At 41.0% G+C, this 12940-nt stretch overlaps 1 protein-coding gene across 2 annotated transcripts in view; it reads left to right on the top strand.

Annotated features, from left to right (window-relative positions):
* Positions 1 to 12940, top strand: part of RAP1GDS1 (Rap1 GTPase-GDP dissociation stimulator 1) — a 206731-nt gene that overhangs the window by 135336 nt on the left and 58455 nt on the right. For both annotated transcript variants that reach the window (XM_073601221.1, XM_073601228.1), the window contains 2 exons: positions 4065 to 4193; positions 5756 to 5881. In XM_073601221.1, the coding sequence (XP_073457322.1) occupies positions 4065 to 4193; positions 5756 to 5881 (255 nt within the window). The remainder of the gene's footprint in view (positions 1 to 4064; positions 4194 to 5755; positions 5882 to 12940) is intronic.

Raw genomic sequence — 12940 nt, forward strand, 5'->3', positions numbered from 1 at the left:
TGCTATGCCATCCTCTGATAGAGGGGCTGGCAGTGACAATTATAGGTTTATTTTTTTTAATAATAGCGGAGGGGGGGCGGTGGGGCTGAGTGGAGACAGACAGAGGGGGCACTGACAGGGAGGAAGGAGGGGGCACTTTGACCATGGTGATCAGGGAGGAGCTGCCCTGGCCATCATTCCGGGAAGTGGTAGGTTTAGGGTGTTTTTTTTTTTTTTTTTTTTTTTTTTTTACAGTTTAGAGGGGGCAGATTACATAGCACAAGCGCTGTGCTGTGTATTCTGCTTTAAGGGACCAGAATATGATTTTTTTTTTCTTTGGGTTAACAAACACTTTAAGGAGGCGCTGTGTCCGTCGATGAACTTAGAAAAATAGATTTTACGGTGGGTACAAAAATCCCATTTTGTCACTGTTTTTCCACAAATAAGCTTTCTTTTAGTGGTATTTGATCACCACTGGGTTTTTTATTTTTTTCGCTATAAACAAAAAAGACCAAGACTTTTTTTGGGGGAAAAAAACATATTTGTTACTTTCTGCTAATAAACATAACCAATAAAAAAAAAATAAAAAAATCAAATTTTTCCATAAATGTAGGCCAATATGTATACTGCTACATATTATCGGTAAAAAAATTCCGATAAGTGTATATTGATTGGTTTGCTAAAAAGTTATAGCGTCTACAAACTATGGGAGATATATATTGGAATTTTTTTTTTTAATACTTTTAATGGCGTTGATCAGCGACTTATAGCGGGACTGTGATATTGCAGCAGACAATCTGACACTTGTGGGAACCAGTGACACTAATACAGTGATCAATGCTACATTGGCTGGGAAGGGGTTAAACCTCTAGGGCGATCAAAGGGTTAAATGTGTGCCTAACCAGTGTTTTTGTGTTTACTATGTGGTGCTTTTACTAAGGGATGTACTGGATTTTCTCCCCTACTTTGCAAGGAAACCAAATCCACATCCCCAGCTGACGGGACAGAAGTCTGCCTTGTTTACATGGACAGAGCTCTGTTCTGTCTTTCTCCTCGCTGATCAACAGGTGTCAGCGGTCATGAATTGGTCGGCACCCTCTGATCGGCTTATGCTGTGACTAGTCACAGCACAAGAGGCACTCTCCCTACATGGAAGTGCCAAATCACGTACTAGGTACGTGATCCAGCACAGGAGAGCCACTTTGCCCCCCTATAACGGCGTTTTGTGGCCGGCAAGTGGTTAACGGGTATACTTGGCTGGCCTGAACATGCCTAGTCATGACCAAAGTTTTAGCTTAATACATTTCCCAATGGTCAAGTTGCACCTTTTTACCATTCTCCATTGTCTTTCACATCTTTATGCTTTCACAGAAACCAAAAGTCCTAGCAAATGAAGATAGGTTTATTACTTAATATTGGTACACTTTCTGTATTCAGACTTTTTCTGTAAGGCAGTTAAAAGTGCAGGAATGATTTGCGTAGGCCAATAATACACACCAAACGATTAGCCCTTAAATGTATAGGTTATACACTTGGAAGTGGGATGAAATCCCGCTCGATTGCCATTGGAACAGATGTCCCCATTGGGAGATTTCTCTTCTAATCCTGTTTTGATGACAGCTGTCAAATTCCCTCACTTTCTGTCATTGTGCCAGTGGTCCCCAATTTAGAAAACGAGAGTGAATTTTAAAAATGGAAACATTCATTGGACAATTTTACCTCCAATAATGTTTACTAACAACCCAAATTTAGATTTTTCTCTTTTTGTCCTCTTAACAGTGGGAAATTTTACACTTGCTGTTAAAATTGGCCGCTGTTCTTCTACAGTCTCAGTCATTGCATCTGTCTGAAGGGGATCCCGCAATTGCCTTTAAAGTGGAATTGAGAGGTGTGGACCCAGAAATTTCACCACACAGAATTATCGAGGTCTACTTTTTACTACAGTGGAATGTACTTCTTGCAGCTGTTTGATTTGCATGTTCTACAATATTGGGAATGAAAATATTCTGAACATTTCAAACATTCTAAAAAAATGTTTTTTCAAATCTTGTACCTGGAATTGTAACATTCTGGTTGATTTTATGAATATGAGCTTCCTTACTTTTTTTTTTGTGTTTTTAAAAATTCTTAATGTTCATTTTTTCTCAGGAACAGCTTCAACTGGATATTTGAATTGCAGGCCCCTATTAAGCTTGCATGCTGAAACGGTGTTACCATGCTTACTTCCTTAGTATTCGCAGGTTTTATCAACTCTGTATTTTTAAATCCTCTTACTTTTAATGCAGACTTATTCAAATGTGTCATTTCCATCATTTTATTTTACCTTGTACTGGTAAAAGTGTGCGTTCTGTGTGCCCATATTGTATTGTGCATGGAGTAGAGTGAAAACGGATTTGTGATGCTGGTTATGGGGCTCGCTGCCCCCTGATGGGAACAAAAGTTTTCTTCTCCTTGGGAATTCACTACTGGTTCCTAGCACCAGTGTATGTTAATGGTTCACTCACTTAGGCCAGCCATACACGGTTTGCAGGAAAGAAATTTGCTCAATTCCCCCATCAACACAGACAGTCTTGATGTGGGAATCCCTCCTGCCGGGCCATTGTCTTTTCCCTCCAGGGGAGGGTAGGGAAAGCCATCCCCGCTGGGAGAAGACTTTGATCCCGTGAGAATCCGGCAGGCTAGCTGTACCCAAGTTGATCGATTTAACTTTGCACATTCAGCCTGCCCATTAACGGTTTGAATCTCGGCCGTGTATGGCCGACCTTAGGCATCTCCTGTTTTTCAAAGAGAACTGTTGGGCTTAAGAGAGTGTGTCCACTGGCAAGACTGCCCATCCTCAAACAGGTTTACTTTAGTAATATAAATGCCCATTATGGTAATTGCAACTGCTGAAGTTGCAAATAAAATGTTACAGGTTAGTGATTATAGCCTAATGGTAGATGTATCCACATATGAAGTAGGGCACCGAATGAGTGGTGCTTTTGTTTTAACTGTTAAAAAATTGTAATATTTATGTTTTTAATAGATTGTGAAGGGGTGGGCTACAGGTTTTTTTACACAGTGCAGTTCCACTTAAAAAAGAGCTCCAGGCTCTACCAAAAAATTGAAAAGTCATCAGCTACAAATACTGTAGCTGCTGACTTTTAATATTAGGACACGTAACTGTCCTGGGATCCAGCAATGTCCTCGCCTGAAACTGTTTCTTCAATCGGCTTCGAGTGCAGGCGCTGGTATCTCAAGTAAGGGAAACAGTAAGTGCACTTTGTGAATGGTCCTGTAGTCTTCTGGGACCTGTGATGTGTCCCAGAAGACTGTGGGGGAAGGAGGGAGGTCAAAACCAGGTACCCGCTCCTGCCCCCCACACCAAAAAAAAGTGCCAAATGTGTCAGCGGAGTGTGCAAACAAGCATAACTTCCCCTCTTGGGTGGAGCTCCGCTTTAATTTTTTATAATTTTTAGAGCATCACCTGTAAGTTTAACTTCAAGTCTTATTGTAAATTGGAGGATTGTTCCTATTTCAAAGGCTCCTGTACTGCTTATAATGACACCTTTTTATAAAATTAGGGAAGTTACAAAGTTTAGGCTCGTTAAATGTAACAAAAACAAAAATGTATAGGTTTTCTGGGAAGAGGGTACTACCCCGAGGGCTGTAGTATCAATTCAGATGGATGCTACAACCCACTCTATCACTGATGTGGCACACTGCTTCACTGAACACTTTTATATACCAAGCCGTTAGGTTCAATACTAATATTGTCCACAAAGAGCTCTGACACACTCCCTTTTCAAGATTTTGTGTAGCTATAATTTGGGTCACCAGCAGCATCTTAGTATGTGTTTCATCAGACTGCTGCTCAACTGAAGTTTAGGAAACACTTCATTTTGTTATAGTTTGGATGTGTACACAACTTAAATTTACATATTGTATAAAAAGTGTATGCATTTTTCTATGAATGTATAATTTGTAAATATTTCATTGTATCTCTAGCAGTACCAAGTGTTACACCTTCTTGCATGATATAGCTTTATTTTGTAATGCTGAAATCTAGTTCTGGAATTTATATGTTGGCTTCTTTGTGCTTCCAGATTCTCTGCAAGCTCAGCTCATAAATATGGGAGTGATTCCCACACTGGTGAAGCTGCTTGGCGTTCACTCTCAGAACACTGCTTTGACAGAGATGTGCCTTGTTGCGTTTGGCAACTTAGCAGAACTTGGTAAGTATGCTGAGAAGGTATTTTTTTCTGAAAGCGTATATATTTTATTTTAGAAGGTTTTTTTCCCAAAGGACAGTCTGAATAATAAATGAAAGGTACGCTGACAATCTTACTGGAATAGCTAAACAAAAGCAGTAGGGCTGAAATACTTGCCTCCGGTGCTGCATGTCTTACCACAAATTTGATAACTTAGTCACAGTGGGTTTAAATTACTAAATCTGGAGTGTCTAAAATCTGGTGCAGCAGTGCATGATAGCCAATCAGCTTCTAACTTCAGCTTGTTCAATTAAGCTTTGACAAAGTGCACCTGATTTCGCACTCCCCAGTTTTAGTAAATCAACCCCACTGTGTTCAAATCTAGTTTACAAATGACACTTAAGATCTGCCTGCAAAGTATATACAGGGTTAATTATGGCAAGCACAGCTGCCCTGTCCCCTCCTAAGCAAAGAGAACTAGTAGAATTTTAGGTTGCTGAAGGTTCCAAAACATAACCTCTAAAGAGGGGTGTTATCCCAAGTTGGCTATAAAAGTGGAAATACATGCAAGAGACCTGTTTTACATGCAAATTAGATATATTTCTGTCCAGTTTGGGATATCTAGAATCACATAACACAGCACAGCCAAGTTTATGACACCACATACAGTTAGGGAATATAGTGGTATCCTCCCCCCATCCCATTCTGCTTACTGGACATCCGACTAGAACTCTAGGTTCACACCTATGCATTTTTGTGGGCTGCTTTCATGCAGGCACGGCAGCCCATTAAAATGAACGGGCTGCCGTGCCTGCGTTTCCCTGATTAAAAGTGCATGTTCTTTTCCAAAAATACAACCGCAGGGATATCGCACTGTGATTTTACATGCGTGGGGGTGCCATTCAGAATGAATGGCAGCCCTGCACGTTTCCATAGAGCAGTGCATTTTCACTGAGGGTGCTGGAATTGCTGTGCCACACACAGAAGTGTGAATCAAGCTTAAATGTTACTCCTCTGATCTTGTTTCCTAGCTGCATGGTCCTTGTCAGCAAACTTGCATTTAGCACAAGAGATTTTGCCAGTGATGCTGTACAGGGGTTTGCAGAAGGCAAAAAACAAGTCAGGTACTTACACTGGTATAATACAGAACTGTACTCATTTGTGTATTTTATATCTTTCTCGAGTTTATCTTTAAAATTTTAGTACTCGTTTTTCAATCAGCTCTTGGGTGCTGCCGCTGCCAGTCCTACTGCGCATGTGCGCTGTGCTGTGCGAATGGCTTGGCGGGGGGGGGGGGCGAACTTCCGGGGGGCCTTGCCGTGGCTCCCCCCTGAAAGGTGCCAAATGTGGCAGCGGAAAGAGGAGGGGGGGGGGGGGTAAAGCAAACCATGCTTTCATGGTTATAATGGTTGTTTTAGAATGTTTACATCACATTTCCATTTTCGGCTTAGTTGTCCAGAGGGAAAAGTTTACATTCCGTTTATAGAGTAGAATTATGAAATGAACTCCCAAAAGACTGCTTTATAAATCGGCGTATAATCAGAGACTGACGTTTACTTTGTTTTTATTGTGTTGCATACTATTAGAGTCCAGTAAAGAACAGTTTGCTTCAACAAATGTTGCAGAAGAACTTGTAAAGCTTTTTAAAAAACAGACAGAGCATGAAAAGAAAGAGATGATTTTTGAAGTTTTGGCTCCTCTTGCAGAAAATGGTAAGAAAAATGATTTGCTTATATAATATTTAATTACAACATATACACTCAGTGGCCAGAAAGTTCTGTAGAGACATATGGTGGGGAAAATAATTATTTGACCCCCTGCAGATTGTGTAAATTTGCCCACTTACACAGAAATGAAGGGTCTATACTTGTTATCATAGGTGTATTTTGAATGGTAGAGAGACATGATAAAAATGTTATAAAGTTGCGTTGCAGTTCCGTGCGTAAAATAAGTATTTGATCCCCAAGCAAAACATCACTTAGTACTTGGTGGAGAAACACTTTTCTTTTCTTGTTACCTTGTTGGCAAGCACAGAGGTAAGACGTTTCTTGTATTTGGTTACCAGGTTTGCACACATCTTAGGAGGGATTTTGGTCCACTCTTTTTTTTTTTTTTTTTTTTACAGAGTCCTTAAGGCAGTGGTCATCAACCCTGTCCTCGGGGCCCACTAACAGGCCAGGTTTTATGTTTTACCTTGGGGAGATGCAGACTAGAATACTGCAACCACTGAGCAGCAAATGATATCACCTGTGATGTATTTCAGTTATCTTGCAAACCTGGTTTGTTAGTGGGTCCGGAGGACAGGGTTGATGACCACTGGCTTAAGGTATCTTGACTGTCGCTTGGCAACTCGAAGTTTCAGCTCCTTCCATAAATTTTCTAAAAGGATTAAGGTCTGGAGTCTAGGCCACTCTATGACCTTATTGTGCTTCTTCTTGAGACCCTCCTTTGTTGCCTTGGCGATATGTTTTGGGGTCATTGTCATGCTGGAAGACCCATCCACGACCCATCTTCAGTGTTCTGGCTGAGGGAAAAAGGTTCTCATCCAAGCTTTTACAATACTTGGCCCGTTCATTGGCCTCTCAATGTGGCAAAGTTGGCCTGTACCTTTAGCAGAGAAACAACCCCAAAGCATAATGTTTCCACCTCCGTGCTTGACTGTAGGGATAGTGTTCTTAGGGTCATAGACAGCATTTTTCTTCCTCCAAACACGGTGAGTGGAGTTAGTGCAAAAGAGCTCTATTTAGGTCTCATTTGACCACAGCACTTTCTCCCAATTTTTTTCTGAATCATTTAGATATTCATTGGCAAACTTCAGACAGGCCTGTACATGTGCCTCCTTGAGGAGGGGGACCTTGTTGGCACTGCAGGATTTCAATCCATGGCGGCTTATTGTGTTACCAATGGACTGTGGTCACAACTGCCTTGAGATTGTTCACAAGCTCCTCCTGTTCTGGGCTGATCGCTCACTTTTCTCATGATCATCCTTACCCCATGAGGCATAATCGCGCCAACAGTTGTCTCCCCACCAAGCTTCTTTCTGATGGTCTTATAGCCCATTCCAACCTTGTAAAGGTCTACAATCTTGGTCCTGATATCCTTTGACAGCTCTTTGGTCTTGCCCATGATGGTGAGGCTTGCATTGAAGATAGAGATTCTTTCACATAACGAGTTGTCGTTAGGAGCACCTTCCTAAATTTACTGGACTACACTGTGTACCACATGAGTACATACTGTAGCCAGTCTGTGGGAGCCAGAATTATTGTTGGCTGGTAGGGGATCAAATATTTATTTTACTAACTGAACTGTTACTCAATTGATAACATTGGTATCATGTGTTCTTCTGGATTTTTGGTTAAAATTCTGTCTCAATCATTTAAAATACACCTATGATAAAAATTATAGACCCTTCATTTCTTTGTGCACAAACTTACAAAATCCGCAGGGGATTAAATAATTTTCCCACTGTATGTGTGTCACAACAGTGGACAAATTGATGCTACCTTACAGATTCCATGCCAAAGGCATTATACTATATCCTGATTATCCTACTGTGATCATGCTTTTGGAAGCTGGGCTGATTGAACCAAGTGAAATAAGATTTTCTTTGCCTATCTTGAATAATATTGCTGTTTCGCCATGAATATATGTATCTTTGATAGCTCTGTCAAATTGGAAACTATGACAGTGGTCATTTTTATTTGTGGCCAGAACAACCTTACATTCCCCACACTAAGGGCCCCTTCCCTTTATAGTAGATGTTTTGATCAGATAGTTTGTGTTTTGGTACATTCAATATACACCCAAAATTTCAGCCTTCGAAAAGCATGCCAGCTCTCCAGTCTTGGCAGTGCTCAAGCCTTCCATTGCAGCTTCAGTAAACCATTTACTGTATTTTATCTCTTCACATGGAAAGTAAGAAGAGTTGAAAAAAGCATATCTCTTTCTTTTGTACCATGTATCGAGATTAAAAGGTTAAAGAGCAAACAAACCCTTTGTTTAAATCCAATAAATACATTCCAGGTGTATCAAAACAAAAAGTCTACCTGCTTTTGAAAGAAAGTAACTGTAAGACATTGAACGCCTTTCGTTTTGATGCACTTGAAATGTATTACTATAATTCGGCCTTAAAGCGGAGTTCCGCCGAAAAAAAAAAAAATTAAAGTCAGCAGCTACAAATACTGCAGCTGCTGACTTTTAAAATAAGGACACTTAACTGTCCAGGGCGCCCACGATGTCCTCACACGAAGCTGATCCGTCCCTTGGCTCCGGGCGGAGGCGCCGGCATCTTAAGTAAGGGAATCAGGAAGTGAAGCCTTGCGGCTTCACAGCCCGTTTCTCTACTGTGCATGTCCAAGTCGCGCTGTGTGTTCTGACCGGTCCCTGCTGTCTTCTGGGACCTCTGTGTCTCCCAGAAGACAGCAGGGGGGACAGATGAGGTGCCAGACATGGCATAGATCGTCGCGGATACTGCAGCGATCTTTCGCCGGAAGTGAGAGCAAATGCTTGTATTAGACAGGTATATGCTCCCCCCTGAAAGGTGCCAAATGTGACGGAGTGGGGGAGGAACCAGATAAGTGAAAGTTCAATTTTTGGGTGGTACACTGCTTTAAGCACACTTCTGCAGAAGGGTCAATGATTCTGTTTGAGTGTATTAAAACCCACATTTTACTAGTGCATTTAAAGTTAACCATGAACACATAAAGTATATATGGTGTGTGGGAGTTAAGCCCACTCTTCTTGCCATCACACATATACGTTACTTGGTCTGCAAGAAGTTGGAAAGCAGTAGATGAGCCTTAAAACAAGCCCTCACCGAACTCTATAGCTGCAGGCACTGTGGAGTAATTCACAGCAGACACACTGAAATTGTTCAGTTGGTTCTTTCATCAACTAGGCTCTCCCTCCAAACAGTCACTCAAGAGCTTTCCAGCCTTCTAACCTCCAAAATAAACATACTGCAGGTGCTCTGGATCTGTTAACCACTTCCGGACCGGCTCACGCCGATCTACGTTGGCACTTGAAGAGGGATATCGTTGTTATGGCAGCAGCTAGCTACCATAACCACTGTGTCCTCTTCTTCAGTGAGTGGTCCGGTTTCATACAAAAGTGGTTTCTGCGGCGGATTCACTGTGAGATCACTTTTATCGGCGGTGGGAGAGGGCCCCTGCCTCTCTCCAATGCCCTCTGCCACTTACCAGAGCCATTGGTAGCGGTGGAGGCGATCGGGTTCTCTGCCTGGATGGCCCCCCACCCGTCTCCATACCATTGCAGGGCGGAAGCGATGTCAAAATCTCACTTCCGCCCATAGCTTTTAAAGAGACCTTTTTTTTTTTTTTAAATGACATTTAATTATTTATTCTTTATTGCATTTTAGTGTAAATATGAGGTCTGAGGTCTTTTTGACCCCAGATCTCATATTTAAGAGGTCCTGCCATGCTTTTTTCTATTACAAGGGATGTTTTTTTTTTCTTTTTTACAAGAACAGTGTAAAAATAAAATAAATAAGAATTTTTTTTTTTTAAACCCACCCGCCCCACCGAGCTCGCGTACAGAAGTGAACGCATACGAAAACGGTGTTCAAACTACACATGTGAGGTATTGCCACAATCGTTAGAGCGAGAGCAATAATTCTAGCCCTAGACCTTCTCTGTAACACAAAACATGCAACCTGTAGAACGTCGCCTATGAAGATTTTTAAGGGTAAAAGTTTGTTGCCATTCCACGAGCGAGTGCAATTTTGAAGTGTGACATCTTGGGTATCAGTTTACTCGGCGTAGCATTATCTTTCACAATATAAAAAAAATTAGGCTTTACTGTTGTCTTATTTTTTAATGAAAAGGTATTGCGACGACCACCCTTGGGTTCCTCTAGAGCAGTGTTTCTCAACTCCAGTCCTCAAGGCACCCCAACAGGTCATGTTTTCAGGCTTACCATTATTTTACACAGGTGATTTGATCAGTTTCACTGCCTTAGTAATTACCACAGTTGTTCCATCTGAGGGAAATCCTGAAAACATGACCTGTTGGTGCGCCTTGAGGACTGGAGTTGAGAAACACTGCTCTAGAGTTTGCTAGGGGTTCCCTGAACAATGGTCAATTTCTGCATCTCAGGTAAATTCTCAAGGACACCATTGATCTTTTTAGTTATCTGTAAGGGGGTAATTCTTCCCAATAACCACAAGTGTAAAAGGCATTCTTCTCATTGACCATCTAATGTATGATGAGTTGTAGATTTTTCATTTTTAGCAGGGGTTCCCCAAGACCGGAGAATTATTTCCAGCGTTCCTCTGTGTTGAAAAGCTTGAGAAAGGCTGCTCTATAAAAAAAAAAAAAAATATATATATATATATATATATATATATATATATATATATATATAATATATATATATGTTTTGGGGTTCTAAGTATAGTAATTTTCTAGCAAAAAAAATGTTTTTAACGTGCAAACACCAAATCCCAGAAAGAGGCTTGGTCCTTAAGTGGTTAAGATCTGAACCTGGAGCTGCTTAGCGAAAAACTTTAGTTCTTCTGTGAACTATGTTACAGCACTTTGCAGTCTTCTCCTTAGGCGCCAGAGTTCCTTTCTACCACGAGACGGACTGGAAATCAAGAAGTAGAGTTACTGGTAATGCCAGTTCTAGTACTAGGCTGCATTCAGATATCCTCCTTCCTTAGTCGTTTTGAATGTATACTTTCTTCTTAGGAAACTTTAAGTAGTTGTGGTAAGGCTGAGCTTTTTTATCTGTCCACTGCCTGTCCCCAGAATATTAGGGGAGTTTTCTCTGTAAGAGCATTTAAAAAAAAAAAAAAAAAAGGATTATTGGAAAAAGTATGATCAGTAAGTTAAATTCTGCATTTGTTAAAGCAGCGTACTAGTTTGCAGCTTTTTTTTTTGCATCCACTTTGTATCCTATTAATTCTGAAGTCCACATATTTATGTTGGTTTGTTTCAGTTGCAGCACTTAAGCTGAAATGTTTTGCTTTTCCATTTTGCTTACTGTGCCTTTACCTATTCAGTGCAGTTTAATTGCTTGTAACATGTAATAAACAGCGTGTTAGCTGCTGCTGAGATGTGACTTGTCTGAAAAGCTAAACTGACCTTTCTGTAGGAAGTAAAGTACTGCGCCCTGCTGACATATCTCCTGCTATGACAGTTTCTGACAGAGGCTAACACAATAAAGAAAACGTAATTTGCAACCAGGCAAGCAAGGACTCACTCTATCTTTCCTCAGTTTTGATTCTGGTGGTCACACTCTATGCTTACATAGCTTTCATCTCTATGCAGGACCAGTTAAAGGATAAGTTCACCTTTGGGATCATGTTACATGTTCCACCTGATTTTAGGGTGGAACATGTAACATGTTCCCAGTGCTGCAGCCTTCGCCCTCTTTTCTGGGACATGTACTGCCCCCTCTTTCATGGTAGCTCTCCTCCGTCTTTTTCTACCCTTTCCTTTCTCTGTCCTGCCCTTTCACTGCAGAAACCTATAAGTGAGGTTGTCACATTGAACCCTAGTTTATTCTATTCTAGTTTATTGGTTTGTACTATGTTTTTGGGTATACATTTTCTTTCGATTGCTCTCTTTTTTTCATATATGGTCTTCATTGATTGTGCAACGTATTGTGGAAAGTTACTCGCATTTACGTCCACATGTATGTTTATACCCTGGTATTTGTCTGAATAAAAAGTTATTTGAGTTACCAAAAAGGTAGAAAAGAAAGTGTAACAGATTAATCTAGTTTATAATAGTGCCAATTTTTACTTAGTGATGCTATTACTGCATCAAATTCAAAAATAACTGCCTCCGCTTTGTAGAAAATAATACTGGAAGCAATTAAGACCAGCTGTAACTTTATCAATGGAGGACAGGTGGATGAATGAAATGTCTGCCGCCTCCGCTCATAGAGCGCTTTTCACTGATGGAAACTATAGTACACCTTCTATGAATAGAGGAGGGGAATGGAAAGGGTGGACATAGTGGGGCACTGACGAGCCCCTTGTGATGGGACCTGCCGATCGTAGTAACCCCTGCATCACTGGAAGATTACAACTGCAGAGGTGGGCAGAGGGCTGCTGATTTCAGCTAAGAGATCAGCCAGCAGCTTTTTTATGTAAGTAAACGTGGCGTTAAACCCCTAATTGACCTTAGTTTATCCTCATCAGCCCTACATAACTTCTTCCTTCTTCTCTTGATTAGTACGGTATTTTCTTGTTGTTTTTTATGATTTTCATTTTTCGAACTGTTAATATTTTAAATTGTTTAGCTTTTATTTGTTTGTTTTTTTTATTTTTGAGTAATTTTGCAATGATTTGTACCAAGATTACAAGAGAAGCAAACTACTTCTTACTTTTTTCTACTTTTTATCAAGACATAGATTCTGTGCTAGCAAGATTATTCAGTTGCCGCAGAGCCACTGGAGATTCTTTTGCTGCTTACCAGATCTGCTGATCCTCGGCATAGGTTTGGAAGCTGTACCCAGACCCCACTGAAATTGCAGGGCCAGACTGTTATGTGCCCTCTGAGCATTGGACTCTGTGTTGGGCACTCTGCTAAATACCCTTTCTGCAAAGTGCTTTACAGTTCCAGGGCAGAATGCACCTGTCTTGTGGAACCCAGTCCCTGAAGACTCCTGTGAGATTATGCCTGCCGGATGGTTGTTTGTGTTGTATGTGCTGAAGCCCAGCTTGGGCCACTGTCATCTATTCAGACCACCACTGTTGGGTAACATGGCTTAACACCACTCTATTTAGAGCCTGCATCCTTCTA

The sequence above is a fragment of the Aquarana catesbeiana genome, linkage group LG01 (assembly GCF_042186555.1).
Source record: "Aquarana catesbeiana isolate 2022-GZ linkage group LG01, ASM4218655v1, whole genome shotgun sequence".
NCBI lineage: Eukaryota > Metazoa > Chordata > Amphibia > Anura > Ranidae > Aquarana > Aquarana catesbeiana.